Source organism: Gossypium arboreum, chromosome 13 (genome assembly GCF_025698485.1).
Source record: "Gossypium arboreum isolate Shixiya-1 chromosome 13, ASM2569848v2, whole genome shotgun sequence".
Taxonomy (NCBI): Eukaryota; Viridiplantae; Streptophyta; class Magnoliopsida; order Malvales; family Malvaceae; genus Gossypium; species Gossypium arboreum.
In genome coordinates this window covers 114,606,182-114,627,345 of record NC_069082.1, presented here as the reverse complement: position 1 = coordinate 114,627,345, position 21,164 = coordinate 114,606,182, and the positions used below count along the sequence as shown (strand labels likewise).

The window sequence follows — 21,164 nt, the reverse complement described above, 5'->3', positions numbered from 1 at the left end:
ATACACGTGGTAATTTTTAAAGATGTTTGTGGAATAAAATAAGTATACTTCTCATATACCAAATACTGACCCAAAAATATTTTCTTCTAAAATTTATTCATCAATGACCATAAGTGAAGTAATAAAGAATTTGTAAATAAATATTATTAGACATGTGTTTGATCTTTCAAGTGTGATTTTTATTTTTTTATTTAAAGATTGTATAAAAGTATGAAAATAAAAAATATTTTTTATAGAACAACAATATTAGTTATTATTTAAAAGATAGGGTATATTAGTTTTTTCTAATTGAATTGGTTAATTCAAACACCAACTCAATCAAAATTTTATAATAAGTAAATAAATTAAAATTTATTAAATAATAATTATAAAATAAATGTTTAATATAAAAATTTGTTATTATATAGTTTTGTTCTAATAATTTTAATTTTAAAACTCAAACAAAAGAGATGAATAAACAATACTAATCATGTTTTGATTTATTTATTTGAAATAAAATGAGTTTATATAAAAAATTATTTCATATTTTAATTATTACTTCATTTATGACTTAATTAATAATTAAATTATTTTTAAATATAATTTTACTCATATTGTAAGTGTGACATAATTTAATATTTTATAAATGATAATTATTTAATACATAATTTATAAATATATATTATTAATTTTAATTATAACAGATATCATACCTCAACTCATTTATATAATAAAAGATTCTACAAATTAATCATAATACAATTTCAAAATGAAGATTTAGATTATGAAAAAAAAGCAGAAAAAGATTTAGATTGATTCTCTTAAGAAAATATATAATAAATGTAATATATCCTTCCAAAATGGGTATAACTTTTATAAAAATATAGGCTAATATATTAAAAATTCCTTTTAAAATTATTATTTTTATGGTTAAATAAGTTCTTAACCTATCATTTTCACTCATGAAAGTTCTTCACTTTAATATTAAAGTAAAAATATTTTGAATTTTAAAATTAATTTTCATTTTATGGGATGTGAATTTGATGAGAATTGTTTATTAAATAGAAAATAACATTATATTTTTAAAATTAAGACAAAATAATATTTTAAAATTTCTTGAAAGTACTTTGAAAATTTTGATTACTCTTTTAAAATTTTAGGTTGATGTTAAAGTGTATATGATTTCCATTACATCATCAAGAAATTGATATATGAGCTTGAAATTCAAAATAATTTTACTTTAATAATAAAATCAAGAATTTTACACATAAAATCATAGTTTAAAGCTTATTTAATTAAAATAATAATCTAAGGGCTTGTTTAAATAAAATATAATAGTTAAGGATTTTTTAAAATATATTACTGGATCAAATTAAAATATAATATGATCATAAATAGAATGATAAAGGACTTATACCTATTTTTTTTTATTCATATAATTTTGAATTCGATTCTTAAATTACCCTTCCCTAATTGAAAAATGATTTTTTTCTTCTCAATTAATTATTTATTTTACGGTAAAAAATTCAATATTTAACTATTGTAATTATAATCTTAGCATTAAAATTATTTTTAATAATATAATTATTATGCATTCATTATTACATACCAAAAATAATGGTAATGAATATTATAAACTTGTTGATGAGAACTAATTTTTTAAATTCAATTTCTGATCTAACGAGCGAACTCGAATAATAATAAATTTTAGTTTGATATGTTATATAATTTTAATTAATTTTGTGAATTTTTTTTCTTTGAAATTTATGACTTTAAAAGATGTGAAGCAAAAGAATATTAGAGATGAATTTTAACATAGCCTAGAGAATTTTTTATTAAAAAAAGAAGAATAATTTTAAAATTACTTTTGTAAATGTAATCAACTCACTGTCTGTGATAAAATATTAACTAATTTGTATCTTAATTTAATATTTGATGTTTAAGTTTAACATAAGAAAAGAAAATTAAACTATCAAAATTAATGAAAAATTAAATAACGTCTTTTGAAATTAAAACATATATAAACCTAAAATAAAATAAAAGATTTATCTAACTTCCTTAAAATAATATTTATCTAACTTGTACAATTAAAATACCTAATAAATTCAAATCTATATATTGGGTTGTTAATTGTAACATGCTTTCGATAATTATTCATTTTTTATATTGAGTTATGAGGTATATGGGATAGTTTACTCCTGTTACAAAAAAAAAAAAAAAAGACATGATATGTGACACCCCTAACCTTTATTTGTTGCCAGAATAAGGTTACGGAGCATTTCTAGACTTTACGGACTAATTACGAATATTTCATTACCTTTATTATACAGATCAAGAATCAATCATATAATACTCATATTGTTCCTTTGATGGGCCCTCAAGGCCCAAAATACACTTTATAAGTGAATCGGGACTAAACTAGACACTCAGGAAATTTTTCCAAAATATTAAAATTTTTCTTAGGAACAAGGGACACACGCCCATGTCTTAGACCATATGGGCATTCGATGTGAGGCACATGGTCGTGTCCTAGCCCATGTTCAAATTAGGGTAGCTACTGACTTGGGTCACACGGCCAACCACACGCCCGAGTGCTAGGCTATGTGCAAAGTGCAGAGGTTACACTGCTAAGCCACACGCCCGTGTGCTAGGCCGTGTGTAAAAACCTAGGCATTCTGTTTTGAATTTAAGGTGCAGGGGACACACGGCCGACCATACGCCTATGTGCCAGGCCGTGTGACACACACAGCTAAGACACACGCTCGTGTGGACGAAAATAAGTCATTTTAAAACCACTTTTCTCACCCTTTATGATATCAACCTATATATAACATTTCAATAAATCAAATAGCCTCAATCAAGCAAACAAAACAAGCCAAATTCATATTTTATACATCCCATAACATTACAAAACTAATTACCTAAGCTTACTATATAGTTCAATTCATTAATTTACCAAAAATTACTACTAGTTACATGCATACAAATATGTATACATATGCCATTCATAACCATACTTCAAATTTAGTTCTTTTCTACAGCAGCCTTATACATGCCATATAAACCATAGAATGTATAACAAAAATTTACTGGAGCAATCTAGATAGTGTGACCTGATGTGTTGATCCGATCCTCCGATTTCACGTTAATCCACAAAGACATTAAATAACACAAGTAAGCTTAATGAAGCTTAGTAAGTTCATTAGGTTAAACTTTGATCTTACCGAACTTAATATAATAAACTAAATTGTAAATAAATCATACATTCTCCCTGTCAAACACAATATAAATTAATGAACACATTTCCATCAGATCAATAATATTATTAATCAATATATCTTTCAATTCATTCACATAAGTCTTTTGCCAATTTCTTACAGAATCGAGGAATGACTTACGGATGTGAGTACATCGTATTCCTTGTGCCATAGTCCAACTATGGTCTTACACATGCATTGCCATGGCCTATCCATGGTCTTACATTCATAGTACCATAACCCAGTTATGGTCTTATCATCATAATGCCATAGCTCAGCTATGGTCTTGTATTTAATCACCGCCATGGTCTTACGTTCGTAGTACCATAACCCAATTATGGTCTTTTCCGTCAATTCATCCTTTACATTAATGCCATAGCCCAGCTATGGTCTTACATATAAACTTGCCATGGTCTAACCATGATTTTATCCGTCAATTCGTCCTTTGCCACAAGACGAATATACTCAATCAGCATTCTACTCGTTTTGAACATTTATTTCAATTTCATAATTCAACAATAATTTTATTTTCAACATTAGACATGAATAAATACATAAGAACATTCACTAATATAATAAATAAACATAAAAATTTTAACCATATAAACTTACCTGAGGTAGATTTGTAGAATTTGTAGTAGTTAGGGACTATTCTGCTAGTTTCCCTTTTTCTCGTTAATCTACAGGCTCTTGATCTAAAATGTAAAATTATGCATTCATTAACACATATTTCAATTCTAGTTCACTTCACAATTTATACTCTTCAATTTTTGAAATTGCACAAATACTCTAACTTTTACAATTTTTTTGCAATTTAGTCCCTCATCAATTAGCCTATCAAATAAGCTGTTTTTTCTCAATTAATACTTTATCTAAATATTCTAAGCTATTACACAGCCTTTGATAAATAAATTTAATACCAAACCCTAGGATTTAATCTTTTCACAATTTAGTCCTAAAATCAATTTCTATTGAAATTACTTAATAAAATCATCATATGACAAAATTAAAGCTTCAATTCTATGTTAAATCATCATAAACATCCAGAACTCATCAATGGAAACATTCAAAATTACCCATGAAATCAAAACTAATGAAATAGACAATTGGACCAAGTTGTAAAAATCTTAAAAACACAAAAATTTCAAAAAAAGAGCAAGATTTGAACTCACATGATGAAAAAAAATATGAAAAACCAGCTTCTAAGGACCTTCTATGGTGTTTTTGGCTGAAGAAATATGAAGAAATGTCTACAGGTTCAATTTAGTCTCATTTTTAACTATTTAATTTTATTTTATTTCCAATTTTACCCCTTGTTCACACCATTCCTTTAATTTTTCTTTGCTTATGCCGCCTAGCCTCCCACTTTGGGCTAATTTGCCCTTTTAGTCATCCTTTACTAAACACTTAAACTATTTAATCATTTTAGCAAGTTTTACATCTTTTTCAATTCAGTCCTTTTTAATTAATTAATTATTAAAACGTTAAAATTTTCTAACGAAACTTTAATACTAACTCAATGATACACCGTAAATATTTATAAAAATATTTACGGCTCGGTTTATGAAATTAAGGTCTCGATTTCTCGTTTCTGAAATCATTTTACCTAATAAATTCTTCTAAATCATATATTACTAATTCAAAAATATTCTAAAATCATATTTAATTTATAAATAATAATTGGGTTATTATATGATAAGGCTTTGGTGCAAGCAGATCGCTTGAAGGTGGTCAAAACTATCCAAGAAGGTGACTTCGTGTCTTCGAATTTGGCTTTACTTCAACGAATTAAGCAGTTATTATAGAGTAAGGACCATTAGGTGATAAGGCATGTGCCTAGGGAAAGCAATCAAGTCACTAATCTTATTGTCACATTGTCTTCTGATGGGAAAGAGGTAGAGGCGAATCCAAGGGGGCTGGCAAGGGCTCCCCCCCCCCCAAAATGGAAAAATGTTGTTTTGATCATTTAGAAAAATTTTAAAATTTTAAATTAGTAAAGGTAAAATTACACTTTGGCCCCCTAAAATTATGAAAATTTAATTTAATCCTTTAAAAATTATAACATATAGACTATTAAAAATTAAAATTTTATTTTGGCCCCTCCTAAAAAAAATTTCTGACTTCGCCTCTGAAAGAAAGGTATGCAGATAATTGAAGATGTGCCTGGGGAGTTCTTTGACACTCTTAAACGAGATAAGGCTTCTGATACTTTTGTTCATTTTAGCCTAATATATATATACTTTTCATATTATTATTCACCAAAAAAAATTTATTCTAAATAGAGTACATATAAATATATATATATATATATATATATATATATATATATATATATATATATATGTCAATAGAATTAAAGCAGCACTAAACGTAACAAATGATCTCAACATTACATATGATGGGATTAGAGATCCAAATATCTCAATTCTGTATAATGTAACTCAAACATGAATACTTAAGGACTTACAATCTTTGTCTTAACTAACAATGACAAGGTCTCATTGGTTGAATATTTGTTGAGAGAATGAAATTATTAAAAAGAATAATTCATAATAATTTAAAAATATTTGGTATAAATTAATAATATTTAATATAGTTTAAATTTATTTCGTATAAAATAAAATAAATGTAAAGAAAATTAGTAACCCATTTAAAAAAAATGTAATCGACCCAAGACTTGATTTCTAGTTTAGCATTCTCAAATTAATATATTTAAAGTAGAAATAGAGAAAGGAAAATGTTTGGGCACCATTCAATAAAAGATAATTATATATTAAATTATTATCAATTTCTTCTAAATTCCCTCATATTCAATAGAAAGATAATTAATGATTATAATTTTTAATACAAATTATATTAGTATATTATTAATTACTGTAATAATATACTGGTATGACTATTTATGTTTAGTAATATGACTATAGTTGGCCATAATAAAAAGTGGGAAGCATCTTGCTTCAACTAAAACCATATCTTTGGTTCATGCTTAACAATATTTTAATATTTTTATTATTAGATTAAATTTATATAAAAAATTAAATAGATGAAATTTTAATAAAATTGAATTACACCCATTGAAACATTATTAATTTCGTTCCAACTTTAATTTTGCTTTCAACTTCTTTTAATTATATTAAACAATTGAATAAGATTATTTTAGATTAAAAATGGTTTATTTAAATTATATTTAAAAACGTAAATGCTTATAATTCAAAAAGCCCAAATAATTGGTATCTATTAAAAGGCTTTTATTATTATTATAATTATTATTATTTTGCAGTTTAAATTCCCATTGACTTGGTAAAATATCTAAACTACCCCTCCTATGATACTGAATAAGAGTTTGAGATATATTAGTATATATAGAACATCCTTCAAGTTATTTGGAAAAAAAAACTTGCTATCCAATCAGATAATTAACTTAGGGAATTTTCAAAGCAAATTTGTTCATCAATCTGGGTTTTTCAACCGGATTCACCAACACTATGGCTGATGTTCAAAGGATTTACTCTGCTAACCGTTTCGATTATGTGCTTCTGGATGAGATAGGCAATGGCGGCAGCGCTACGGTATATAGAGCCTTCTACCTTCCTCTAAACGCCGTGGTGGCCGTCAAGTGCTTGGATCTGGATCGCTGCAACAATGGTAGCCTGGAAAACATACGCCTTGAAACTCAGACGATGAGTTGCGTTGATCACCCCAATCTCGTCAGAGCGTATTCGTCATTCGTTGTAGATCGTAACTTGTGGGTGGTGATGCCGTTTATGTCGGTGGGTTCTTGCTTACACGCCATGAAGAAAGCTCATCCCAATGGGTTAGAAGAGATCGAGATTTGTTTTATCCTGAAAGAAACCCTCAAGGCTTTGGATTATCTCCACCGACAAGGACATATCCATCGGGATGTCAAAGCCGGCAACATATTGGTCGATAGCAATGGCGCCGTTAAACTTTCTGATTTTGGGGTTTCGGCTTGCATGTTCGATTCAGGAGATAGGCAACGCTGCAGAAATACTTTTACGGGGACGCCTTGTTGGATGGCACCCGAAGTTATGCAAGCAGAAACTGGGTATGATTCTAAAGCTGATATATGGTCGTTTGGGATAACAGCGTTGGAACTCGCCCACGGTCATCCACCATTGTCCGAATATCCGCCGTTGAAGGTGCTTCTCATGACGGTACAGAATGCTCCTCCAAGACTTGGTGATAAGAAATTCTCCAAGTCCTTTAAAGACATGGTGGCCATGTGCCTGGTGAAAGATCCCAAGAAGAGGCCTACTGCAGGGAAATTGTTGAAGCACTCATTTTTCAAGCATGCCAAACCTCCTGAGCTTTCTCTGAAGAAGTTATTAGCTGATTTCCGGCCGCCGCTAAATCCTGTGAAAGTCCTTCAGATTCAGAACAGTGAATCTGCACAACAACTATCTTCGAAGAATATGGCATCTGCAGCAGAATATGAAGCAAGATCAATGAGAGAGTACCAAAAGGGAATTAGTGCCTGGACTTTTGATATTCAAGAGTTGAAAGCACAAGCGTCAACTCTGCTGCTTGATGATGATAATGATGAAACCTTGGAATCAAGACTTGTTGATAACTACAGGGATGGATTGACAGTAATGGGGCAATGCAACCAATTGTTCCCGCTGAAATGCCAAACTCTTACGAAGTCAGCACAGTTTTAACTATTACATTCTGTTTATTGGTATCGTATCAATGTTAACTTTTTGACAGATTTTTACACATTCTTATATCATGTCATGTTGTGTCAAACGTTACTTATTTTTTTTTCTCAATGTTAAATTCATATCCTATGATCATGTTGTATCCAACATTATCATGTAATCGAGAAAGGGCACAGCTATAGATGTAGACAAGAATGAAGAATCTCTTGTTCCAAAAAAAGAAGGCTTAACCATCCCCAGTAATATAATATATATAATTGAGTACTGAATATACGACATCAATGTTAGAGACAACACTGTCAAAGATGACATGTTCTGGATGCATTACCATCATGGAGTTTCATGTATATTAGAAGATGTAAGGGTTGAGCCTCTCAATATCCTGGCAGTGAATACAAGTCCAGGGTAATAAAGGAGGATCAAGACAGTATCTATGGATATTTCGTATCTGACAAAAATGACAGCTGATAAGAAGATCCTCGGGTTCTCGCAGACGGCACTTGATGCAAACAGAAGCTGCTGAGGACTGCAAAAATAAATGGCCAAAAAATGTACAAAATCAATTCAGTAGAATCAAACTACAAAGTACCATAAGAATGCAAAGTTTTTAGTGTCAGCAAAGTGCAATCAACTAAGAAAAATGGATGAAATGCTAATTTACTTGGACTGAGGTGTGAGTGTATGTGTCTGACACAGAAATGTCCAATTTTGTGTGTTAATGTATTAGAAGGGTCCTCGGAGAACAATATGCCCATACTCGTATCTAAATATATGTTAAGACAGATGTTTGACGCAGATACTTTAAGAAAAATGGAAGTCAGAGAAACATAGATGACATATAATGTAACAGTGGTGGCTCTACTGAAAATACTAGTTTTGCGTCGCTGACTATGCAAGATAACGATAAACTTTTCACATCCATTGGCAGTGCAGCACAGAAGAGTTTTCAGAAAATAAAATATCTTCTCAATGGAGAAGCCTTGTTTGGATAGGGTCAAAACCAATTTTACATTTGTCTAGCATCTCTTTAACCGTGTTGTGCCGTAAATCACACAAAATGAAATGCCATCAACTCTAGATGATAGGCATACACTTAGTAATACCTAATTATGTACACCAGTTTATGCTTGTGATCGTGTTTGTTCCATTTATCCTTTTCAAACCTCTATACCATGTAATTGCATTTTTCCCTTTCAATTTTCATCAACCACCAGAGCCACCTAAGTGTCCTATTTCTGATTTTAAAATGCTATGCAGAAACAGCATAAAGCATGGCTTAATGCCACAAAGATACAAGCAATATAACTTTTAGTATTAGAGTATCCACTACCTGAGCACCAAAACCAGTTCTTTCTTGATCAGAAATAACAGAAACATCCAATGTTGATGTGGCACAAGGAATGGTTTGGGAGAAAATCTTTTGATCTGAGATGGCTGCATCCTCCACTTTTGTGATGCTCATGAAAATTGCCTTGCACAAGGGACAACATGGAGCCTTTCTCCTTGAAGTCTACATGCACCACAATTAATATAAGAACACTTTCAAATTGGATCAAGTTCAAGATAGGACATTAGGGGAAAAAACGATATAACTTGAAGTATAATCATAAAACACTAACCTAGCATTCATGTAGGATACTAATAATAATTAAGGGAGTCCCAGCAAAAATACATATGAATTAAAAAGAAGAAGAAGAAGAATGTTTACCATTTTGTCAGCCCATTCTTGGATACATGAATAACAAAATCGATGTCCACAAGGCAAAACCCCTCTTGTTGGACTAAACTCAGTCCAACATATAACACAAGATAAATTCATTGATGTGGATAATCTGGAAGTAACATCTTGGTTCTCTCTCTCAGCATCAGAGCACCTATCTGGTGAAGTTCTTCCAGAGACAGGTTGTGCACCCTTCCCTGGTGAAGTTAAATCATTGGAAGGAGGTCCCTTATTCCTCAATTTGATCTCCTCAACTTCTTCAATTTCTTCATCTAATCTGATATGCTCACTGAAGTCACGATAAGATGGTCCTCCAATTTGAGATAAACTAACAATCCTATCAACCGAATGCCCAGATGGACTTGTAACTCCAACGTATGGCTTATGTACTCTGAGGGGTGGATGGCACTCTTGGTCAGAGTCTGAAATGTCAAACACTACTGATTCTCTATTGACATTTTTCACAAGCCTCCGTCCTTTTCTCTTAGAAGATTCGGCCAAAGAAGTGCCTCTGCTACCATTAGGAATATCTCTTTCTTCCCTCATCAGCTGAGCGGAACAATGAGCACTTGGTTCTTTGTTCTTTGAGATCTTCCTTTTGTTCCTCATTGGAGGCACCGAAGCATAAGAAAACAACTCTTCATGCTTTTCAACCGGATAAAGCAAAAAAGCAAAGTCAAGAAAATATGACCTGGGCAATTATTCCTTAAAAATCCATACAATGACATAAAATTTGAAGATTTAGTGTTTAACTTCAGCACAAACCTCAAGAATATTACTGGTTACCTTTAAAAAAGATATCTAAACTCATATTGCAGATTAAAGTAACCAACTCAGATAGTAGATTTTTTTTCAAAAGAATGTTGAAGTTAGTAAACAGGTGACCTTTTTACCCTATTCCGTATGGAACTTGTATAAGTCAAAGACTAATGAGTGAAAGATAAAATGCTATAAATGAACAAGTTTAAAATAGTAAACCATGAATACTTCCATTTCCAATTAAGGCTGTCAAGAAATTTAGAATAACAACTAAAACTATATAATATCCTGTAACAAGTTAAGAAAATATCTTGAAGAATTTGAATGAAGAAAAAACAAGACAATAGCACTCGTTACCTCCTCCCGAGAAAATCCAGTTGAACTAGTCTCCTGAAAGCAGTTGCCACCACTAAACAAATTTTCCTCCGTCGGAGACTTTCTAAATGCTTTAGATTTCAGTTTATGGGAACTGTTTCTCCCATGCTCTTGAAAAAGATTCTGCAGAAATTAAAATGAATCACAAAAACATGTAAAATTGAAAATTAGTAATAAAATGCTAAAAAAAATGCTTTTACCAATGTTATAAAGCAGAGATTCAAAACAAAAAAAAACATAAATAGATGATAAAAGCTAGACAGTAAAGACCCTTAGAAATATGTCAGGCCTCTTAATATCACTTATATCTTAAGTCAATAAGGATAATTGCTAATTCAGAGCTCAACTAACAAAATATTCCCCCTTTTGATTCCATCAATTCTCACATGAATGCACACACTCAAAATTCATGTGCAAAAACCATCTAAACAAAGGTTTCAAGTAAAGATCCTTAGAAGAAATATGTCAGGCTTCTTAATATCACTTATATCTTAAGTCAATAATGATAATTGCAAGTCAATAATTCAGAGCTCAACTAACAAAATATTCCCCCTTTTGATTCCATCAATTCTCACATGCATGCACACATTCATAGTTCATGTGCAAAAACCAAACAAAGGTTTCAAGTAGAAAATTTTCTTTAGTCTCTCGTACAAATATTTACAGTTCTGGCAAGAAGAACAGAAAAGCCCAAAACCAAATCAATCCTGGAAGTGCATGTTCAACAAATCCATAATTCACTTATGCAGGGCCATCAACTCATCTGACATACTTTACAGCACTAATTATCAAGCACAGCTCCTATGAAATTGTCTAACTGAAAGAAGCACTAACTAATTTTATACCCTGACAATGAATTCTTCTGTGGTGTGTGCTAAACAGAAAGAAAGAATCAGGAAAAAAGGCGAGGCAAGGAAAGAAAGTAATGAGGCAGAGAAGTTTATGTAATCACCTCATCCAACAATGCAGATTTGGACCAACCAGATAAGCCAGAAGCTCCACGGTCAACATCAGTTGTTTCATTTCCAACCCCATCATGAACATTAGATTTGTCAGAAAACACTTTGCACTTCTTAGTCAAGGCATCTCCCTTAGCAACATCAGGAATCTCCAGCAACAAAGGTCCCATTTCTTCTCCACTACAAAGAAAGTTTGAAGGATTCTATTAGCAAACTGCTCACAGATGAACTGATCTGAGGTGCTAACTTGAAAAATACACTTTTAAAATACAGTTCTCATCAAATTCTAGAGAAATTATGCATCAAATAAATATATAAACACACATTTCTATCAATGACAAGAACCATAAATAGTAGTCTAGTATTCAGTACTCTGTCTGGAGAGGAAATAGGAAAAAATAAAAAAACAAACGGTAGATTCACACCTTCCCATCCTCCCAAAATTGAGTTCATCCATAACCAATGAATTAAAAAGCTCCTTCTCCTAACACTTAACCATTTTATGTTTAATATTATTCTTAAAATTTTTGAGGTATCATTGTCAGCCTCTTCTACCAAAATTAGAAAAAAAAATTGAATTTCATCAATCCCATTTAACATAACAACCCAAGCAAAAAACCATAATTTCATATTAAAAATAAAATAAAAGATCCATTTTTTCAAAAAATCCATCAATAAAAAAAATTCCCAACAGTTAAAAACTAAAAGAGTAAATTAATACCTTCGCAACATATAAGGACCCTCAGGCAAACGCTTTCCTTCCTTTATACAATCTTCAATCCATCGATGATTTACGATTATCGTCTTTAACTTCTTAGCAAGCTCATATTTCCTTCCTTCAAATCTCCAACATACCTAAATTCCAAATAAATTTAGTTTTCCCCATTTTCCCTTTAAATTTTTTTTTAAAGTACTAAGAGAAAAGGAAACAAACCAAATGAGTGGTTGATTGAGTCAAACAGCCGATATAACTGGCACCGGCAATAGATATGAGCTTGATTAGGTTGAACCGTTCCAAGCCGTGGTATCCACTCACCGTTGCCACCACTGGTTCCATCTTTTTCCTTTTCCTTTAGTCCTTTAGTCTTTTAGATGAATTTTTTTTTTCACGGAAAATGATGTTTGTTAACCGGGAAAATGGAGATTTTAAAAGTTTTCGGAGAGGGAAAAGGGACGGCATTCCCAGCCATGAGCCCAGCATAATTTGGGCCGTGAAGCAAGAGGTATGGTCAGGACCACGAGCTAGTTTTATAATTTGTTTGTTTCACTAAAAACCATTTTCAAAAATAATTTTTGAAAAATGGGTTGATTTAAAATAATATCTTTTATGAAATCTGTAAAGTTTAAGTCGTGTAGTGAAAAAATAATTAATGTGAATAATTATCTTTTTTATTGCTTAAATAGTTTTATATAAAATGTTTTTAGTTTGTTTGATAAATTTTTCAATTTTGTTTTTTTAATGATATTTTGAATTTTGTTTTTAGGTAAGTAAATATAACATTCATTATATTTGTTACAAAATATTACAAATGTATTTTTTTAACAATCAAAACTTATTTTATAGCAATATAAAATTTTATAATAACTATTACCTTAGATGTAATCAATGCTTAACGAAAACGTAATTCTGACTTAGACTACTCACAAACAATGTTGTTTGAATCGGACTAGATCGATTGGACCAAAAATTGATTTAGAGAAAGTCATTAGATCGATTGATTCGGGAATCGATACAAACCACTTGAACCGAGCATAAAAATGGTTGAATCAAATGATTGAATCAGATTTTTTTTAATGGTTTGTTTAATTGAACTGGACAAACCAATGAACCGGTAGACTGATCGATTTGATAATTAATTTGATTCTGAAAACCTTGCTCACAAAGTTCTCGATATACATGTACTTAGTCAATCAAATTTATTGCTTTACTTACCACGACAAATGTCAATTTTAGAAAGAAAAAAAAAATTTGTAGCGTCAACTTTAACATATTTTTCAAACAATTTTCTAACAAAGTCTACCACCACTCTTGTAATACCCTAAAAGTTGCTACAGTAAAAAAGTAAGATATTATATTTGATACAATAAAATGAGGAAATAAAGTGACAAAAAGGGAATGTTTGAGTTATGTCAAAAAATCTATTTAGGAAATATATTATGATGTATTAATTCAAGAAAAGACTAAATTACAAAAGTAAGAAAAGTTTAATGACCCAAGAGTAAATACTCAAAATTTGAAGGGTTAAATATAAATATGAAAAAGTTGAAAGACAAATAGTTCAAATATTTTAAAGGTAAAAAGATCTAGAATCTAAGGAAAATGGATGAATTAGGACTAAATTGAACAAGTAAAAAAGTATGAAGGGTTAAATTGTAATTTTATTAAAATGAGTGATGATTCAATGGAGGAATTTTGAAGGATCATAAGGGAAAAAATGGTCATTTAGCAAGAAAGATATTTTGAAGAGTAATGATGATGTTGGTGATATTTTAGATTAATTAAATAAATAAATATTAATTTATTAATATTTTGATTTGACATTTATTTATATTTTATTAAGTTTTACTTAGTATATAATGAAGAAAGATGAAGAGAATTCTTCATCTTTCCATGGTTCCAATGTGAGAAGAATAAAAGAAAGGAAGAAATTTTCTTTTCTTTACAATTTAGTCATTTTACCAAAAATCTATCATTTTCACTTTGAAATCAAAAGAATTTCTATATCCACCGAGAGAGAAAAATAATAAGGAGACTATGGGGGGCTAGAATATCAAATTAGATTCAAGATAATAGAAGTTAGAGAAGAAAGAAAGTCAAATTAAAGTTTGGTTTCAAGAGAATAAGGTATGGATGTTAAGGATTTATGTTTTTTTTAAGTTTAGTAGTGATAGAAAAACATAAAAACGGTGTTAAAGTAAAGATTTTTCATGAGGAAAATATTGTGTTTTTGACATGTTGATGAAGAGAGAAGTTAAGTAAGTGAATCAAGTGGTAAGAGGAGCAAGAGATTTTGATAGAAAAGAGGTAAGTACTCATGAACTTCCTTATTATTTAAGGATTAAAATGTGATCTTTGTAAACTAAGTGGTAATTAAGTAAATAAAAATAGAAATAGTGTGAAATAATTTACTATGTGAAGTAGGAAATTATAAGAAAAGTATAATAGTTGGGTTATTAATAAGTATTGAATTAAATTATATGTGTTATTAAAAGTAAAATATATTGCTACATGGAATATTGTATTAATGACTAAATTACAAAATAATAAAAGTGATATGTGAAATACATGATAAGGATTATTAGCGAATTATGGATGAATAATGAATTTAGAAATATATTACATGTATTAAAGATAGTGAAGATATAAGTATACAGATTATTGGTACAATGAGTAAATTATAAAGTATGTAAAAGCATTATGCGAAAAGTGTAAAAGTGATATGTGTGCATGATATAATTTGCCCAAGTAGACGAGATTAGAACTACTAGGATATTAGTGGCATGCCATTAAAGGACCCTAGCACGCTCTCCGATTATTAGCACATTAGTGCTCTCCGTTTAGCACATTTGTGCCCTCTGTATAGCACTTTAGTGTTCTCTACTTAATAGTGCATAATAATGCACCTCTGTATCAGTTTTGTATATCCTAGGTGTTCTATTTAGTCTACTGGGCCTCTGCTAAAAAGGTAAATAATTTTCGTTACATGGAAAAGGTTTATCTACGATTAATGTTCGAAATCTTGAATCAGTAAAGTGAAGACATAAGTAAATTGAATGTATTTGAGGAAGTATAAGAAAGAATTACTGATGGAATTATGAAAATTTATACTAAACAGTGAAACATGATACATGTATTAAAAAGAGTAGTAATTTTTATGGGTTAATTTGAGGACCTAAAGGACTAAATTGTGAAATAAGTAAAAATTTACAAAAGAATATGATAAATAAACAAAGAAATGAGATATTGGGAATTAAGAAATTTAATAGAATTTTAATATCATGGATACTTACTAAGTCTTCACCGACTTAACGCGTTTATTTTCAACGCATAGGTACAGTGATTTTGAAGAGTTGTAATTGAGGTTGTGAGCATTCATCTCATTACATCTCCAAGTGCCAAGAGGGTATGTTTCAAAATTTTGAATAGAATGGCATGTACTTAGGAAGATCAAGTGTGCTTCAAGTCATAAGGACTAAAATATAAGTTACGAAAACTTTATTTTTTTTAATGTTCAAATATATTAGTGATTAGCCAAAATTACTTTGGCTCCAAATGTAATATTTTTATATCAGGTTCCTTGGGTCGAACCGGGTATAGGGGTGTTAAAACTCTACAGTTGGCATGTTACGCTGGATCACTCGCTCCACTGCTATAACCTCCCTAACTCAACCTAGACGTTATGACCGAGAAGGCTACATTAACCACTGAAATGGCCAAGTAACCCGCTAGTCTTTTAAAAACCCTAATCCAACTAATTTTAGGAAAAACCATTGTTGTTGTTGTTTTAAGTTAGATTAAAACATCTGTTTATCAAACGGACTATACATAAGATTCATTTTATTGTCGATAGTGATATTTTAGAAAACTTTGGGTATTGTTTTCCTTCGAACATCATTTGCGAAGTTTAAGAAAACCAACTGAGTTGATATTTTGTTATTCAAAATCCAAATCCTTGTAATGTAGTAGAAATCGATGAACTATGTCGGTTTTTCTTAAGCTAGATAACGTGTAATTATCAGTTATTAAGTTTCAAAAGTCCATGCATGCATAAATTGTAACACCCCATACATGGTTCAGTCATCAAACCTGAGTTATGGAACGCCATATTAGCCATTTAAGTGACTCTTCATTAACACCCAACCTAACCTCCAGCTCACCACAAGTTAGATCATAAAATATGTATAGATTTTAAGAAAGCATAAGCTCGCGAACTCACTTTGCTTGCTCCATATTATGCAGTGGAAATAACATGCGAACTTTACTTCGCTCTCAATAACTTAACTTACTTTTTTCATGAAGTCATAAATATTTGATGAAAGAAAGAAATAAAGATCATGTGAACCTTAAGTTTTGCAAAGCAATGTACCTCACAGAATATTGATGTTCATTTATCTAACATAGGGGTTCACTCCCTTGCATAGCTCACACAATCTAAGACTTTCATGGGTAAGTTTCTTTAAACAGGGTAAGTCTGGCAAACTACCCCTTTTTGTTTGGATACTGTGAATACAGTTCTCAGGGTTTCTCTTTTAGCACATATCAAAATCTACTAAAGGTTCGTGGATAGCAATTCACCAATCATTAAGGTTCGCAGTTAGTACAGTTCGCAACCTTATTACTTTGTAGCAATTTTGGCGAACTCTGCAAAGTTTTTTCAGTTTTGAATACTTCATGTCATTGCTTATGGTGAACACTATATTATAAATTACTTACTTAAGAGTGAACTTGTAAAATTAAGAAAACATCAATCAAATTTGGACCATATTTATATATTTAAAATTCAAATGTGTTTATAAAACATTATTAGTTTGCAATTAAAAACATAAGGAAAAACATAAGAAATCATGAAAATAACTAAGTCCTAAAATAATCGGAAAAGTCAATAGAATTATATCTTTAAGCCCAAGCAGAATTCCCATATTCCCTTTAATCCAGAGTTCGCTTGTACTACCTTTATAGCAAGTATACTTCGCCTGGATCACTCGCCTCATTGTTACTCACCTTGCGATCTAGTTATCTTCAGTGAATAGAAAATAGTGTGTGAGTTCTTGTGAACCCAGTGAATACAAAAGAATAACCATAAAGCACGCACAAAACATAAGTTAAATAGAAACTCGGTAAGGTCATAGAACTTGCGAACTAGGTTCTCCATACTTACGCGAAACCTAGTTCGCCAATACTTACTGTCAGACAACTTTAAATTGTAAAACATGATATTTCGAAAAATATAGACTTATTCATATGTTCTTTACTGTTGGATAAGTGAATCTCCTTATAATGCCTCAGAATGACTCAATGAGTCTTAACATGTCCCATAAATGTAGCATAAGGCTAAGCACTCTTCAACACACCAACATGTCACATTGAGTGGAGCTTAGCTTGACACTCCATTATCTCTCTAATCTGTCCTAAGGTCTCTCGCCCAAACCACAAAACATAAAGGTGAGTACTCACAATCCTATGGCATGCCATTATATCCAACAATTAAAAAGTTTATTGTCAAAATAATTTCTTACAACATAGAGCTCTCCAATTTTGAGGAGCTCATAGAGCACTAGTTCATTTTGAGCTCACAATAAAGAGCTTGCATATCACTGTTCATATAACACATATTTAAACACAAAAATAAAGTTTTTAGAGAGAGCTTACTCTCAGAACTTTGTAATAGCCTAAATTCAAGGTTATCGGAATAGTGCTTTCGTAACCACAAATTCGATTTGAAGAGAAATTTATTTCAATATTTTTGCATGAAAATTGATATGATAGGAAAATCGTATGAAAATATTGATAGAAAAATTTTACCGATTTAGTGGTTAGTTAGAAAAAGAAATTATTGAAAAAATTGGGTAAAATAAGGTATCGGGACCTCTATCTCGTAAAACTGAGTCAAAAATAATTTTATAAATATTTATGAAATGTTAGTAATGTGGTATTAAAATTTCGTTAGGAAAATTTAATGTTTGGATAGTTAATTAAATGAAAAGGACTAAATTGTAAAATGTGTAAAAGTGGATGGGATGATTAAATAGCTTAAGTGTCTAATGAGAGAGGATTTAAAAGGAAATTAGACCCAAAATTTATTTGGGCTGGACGGCAAAGGCATGAAATCAACAGGAAAATTGATAAATTAAGGGCAAAATTGGAATATTGCAAAATTAACTAAATAAAACTAGGACTAAATAGGAAATATCTAGATTTCTCTTCATTTCTCTTCACTTCCAGCAGCTAAAAATGCCATAAGAGGGTTCTATAAGCTGGTATTCCATAATTTTTGCACCAAGTGAGTTAATCCTTGCTTTTTTCTTGTAATTTTTGTGTTTCTAAGACTTTTACAACTAGGTCCTACTATTAAATTCATTAGTTTTTGATTTCATGGATGAAATTGAAAGTCACCATGGTTGAGTTCTGTAAGTTTATGATGAATTAGAATGAAATTAAAGCTTTAATTTGTTTATGAGATGATTTTATTAGGTAATTTCAATAGAAATTGATTTTTAGGACCTAATTGTGAAAATGTTTGGAATTAAAGTCTATTGCTGAAATTTTGATTCCTAAAGGTTGTAAACTAGTTTAAGGTGGTAGAATAAAGTGTTAATTGAGAAAAATCAGCTCAATTGAGAGGCTAATTGAGTAGAGACGAAATTGTTATTTATTAAAAGCTTAGGGGAAAAATGGTAATAAACAGCTTGCACTAAAATAATATTGGACAGCAGCAGTAGACTAACTTTGAAAAATCAACATAAATTGTAGAAATCGAATTAGAAGATGAAAAAAATATGAAATTAAAGCTTATTGAGTCTAGTTTCTCATAGAAACGGTGTAAGCAATGGATCTGTAAATTATGAGATATAATGAATTTTATGAGACAAGGTCAGAATGAATTGAGTTCCCTGCTTCGACTTTGAAAAATCATAAAAATTGAATAAAAATAATTAGGGGCTTAAATTTATATGCATAGAATCTTGAATGATTCTATTTTCAAGAAAAACAAACGGAAACATCATCCGAATTCTGTATGAAGAGATAATTAATTTTTAATGAAGAAGGGTCAGAACTATCAGACAGCAGAACAGGGGTGAATTTAACGAATAAACTGTACTTATTGGCTAAACCAAAAATTCTGAAAATTTTATGGTAAGAACATATATGATTCTAGTTTCATGGAAAATTAACGGATCTTAATTTGGAGTTTCGTATCTTGAGTTATAAATAATTTAATGACTCTGACTCAAATAGATAGCTTTGAATAAACTATAAATAATAATAATGAAATTATAGAAATTGTTGCATATGAACATGAAATGTATTAAATTGATAATTAAATTTATTTATTTAGATCCGAAGATTCAAATACTGAAGCTAGATCGAGGAAAGGAAAAGTTCAGATTAGTAGATTTTGTACACGAACAAGTATCAAGGTAAGTTCATGTAACTTGAATTATATTCTTAAATGCTTGAAATGTATGTTATTGATGTGAATATGATTTGAATGTTCATTGTATGAAAATTGATGAAACATTGATATATTTAATAAAAAGGGGGAAAAAATCCCGGTTGAATGAAAGGAAATTTCGATGGATCTCTGAAAAGGAATTGACGGTAAAAAGGATCTAGCCCGGACGGGTGATCTTATCCTGATATAGCCCTCCCGAAGAATATGTGGAAAATGGATTTAGCCCGGACAGGTAATCTGAATTAGGGTCTGAATTTAGCTTGACTGTAATTCGGATCTAAGCTCATTAGAGTAATTGTCGTTGCGGGGATTTAGCTCGACCGGTAATCCGACAATACTCTATGAGTTTATATTATGAGGATTTAGCTCGACTGGTAATCCCGCTATAAGGATGAGGTTCATGAGTGTGCTCTCTGAAATGGAAATGTCGCACATGAATATGAATTGACGGACTCGAAATGTACACTAAAAGTGTACCTCTGAAAATCCATCGAAAATTCTAAGAAATTCAATGGGATAAATATGAAAAAAAATATAAGGAAATGGAAATCATGTATTGATGAGCTCATCAATCATAGTATATATTATTGGTACATGGAAATTATTGTACTAACTTGAATGTTGAATTTGTGCATGTTAGGGTAATAATGCATTGAATGGATATAGGAATGTTTGTTGTATTGTATTGAAAATATTAGGTAAGTATAATTCTTGTTACATGAGTTTACTAAGCACAAAGTGCTTACCCCATTTCATTTTCCCTGCTTTTGTAGTGTTAAGAGCTCTGAGGTCGGATTTGGTGGAGACACATCACACTATCAACCTCGTGATTTCGGTATATAAAGAAACTTTATTTTGGAAATCAATGGCATGTATAAGCTAATAAAGTAAATGTTAACGTGAAATGAATGTAAAGTTAGCCATTAGTATGGTTAACAAACTTGGTTTTGGGTATGTGATGACGTTATCTTATAAATATGCATGAATTTATCTTGAAAATATGTTGAATTGGTTTGGTTGATGTGGATTGGTCTCGATTTAATATTGTAGGAAGGTTAGATATTTATAAAGGGTTATATTGAATATAAAAAAATCAGAACTCCTAGAATACCTCGTACCCTATTTCGGCAATGAATACGGGTAGGGGGTATTACATTTATTGGTATCAGAGCTACGGTTTAGTCGATTCTCGGACCGACATAGTAAATACGGGATTAGCTATACATGCCATTTAAATTATTATTGATAGTGTGATATCTCCT

The 21,164-nt window shown here is 30.6% G+C and overlaps 2 protein-coding genes across 2 annotated transcripts; one reads left to right on the top strand and one right to left on the bottom strand.

Annotated features, from left to right (window-relative positions):
* Positions 1-6,557: 6,557 nt before the first annotated feature.
* Positions 6,558-8,003, top strand: LOC108461503 (uncharacterized). The gene has a single exon (XM_017761360.2). It carries the CDS (start codon positions 6,722-6,724, stop codon positions 7,913-7,915), a length of 1,194 nt encoding a protein of 397 aa, XP_017616849.1. The 5' UTR covers positions 6,558-6,721; the 3' UTR covers positions 7,916-8,003.
* Positions 7,578-12,943, bottom strand: LOC108461502 (uncharacterized). Its single transcript, XM_017761359.2, has 7 exons — positions 12,663-12,943; positions 12,450-12,583; positions 11,722-11,908; positions 10,752-10,892; positions 9,624-10,280; positions 9,246-9,425; positions 7,578-8,441 (listed from the first exon to the last, which is right to left on the bottom strand). The coding sequence occupies exons 1-7, from the start codon at positions 12,783-12,785 to the stop codon at positions 8,265-8,267; spliced, it is 1,599 nt and encodes a 532-aa protein (XP_017616848.1). The 5' UTR covers positions 12,786-12,943; the 3' UTR covers positions 7,578-8,264.
* Positions 12,944-21,164: the final 8,221 nt, after the last annotated feature.

What these genes read in the sequence shown, in the direction of transcription:
- LOC108461502 (XM_017761359.2), bottom strand. Translation starts at nt 12,785, where the DNA reads ATGGAACCAGTGGTGGCAACGGTGAGTGGATACCACGGCTTGGAACGG. An exon ending in GGTCCTTATATGTTGCGAAG is followed by an intron (nt 11,909 to 12,449) that starts GTATTAATTTAC and finishes CTTTCTTTGTAG; the next exon opens with TGGAGAAGAAATGGGACCTT. An exon ending in AAGAATGGGCTGACAAAATG is followed by an intron (nt 9,426 to 9,623) that starts GTAAACATTCTT and finishes TGGTGCATGTAG; the next exon opens with ACTTCAAGGAGAAAGGCTCC.
- LOC108461503 (XM_017761360.2), top strand. Translation starts at nt 6,722, where the DNA reads ATGGCTGATGTTCAAAGGATTTACTCTGCTAACCGTTTCGATTATGTG.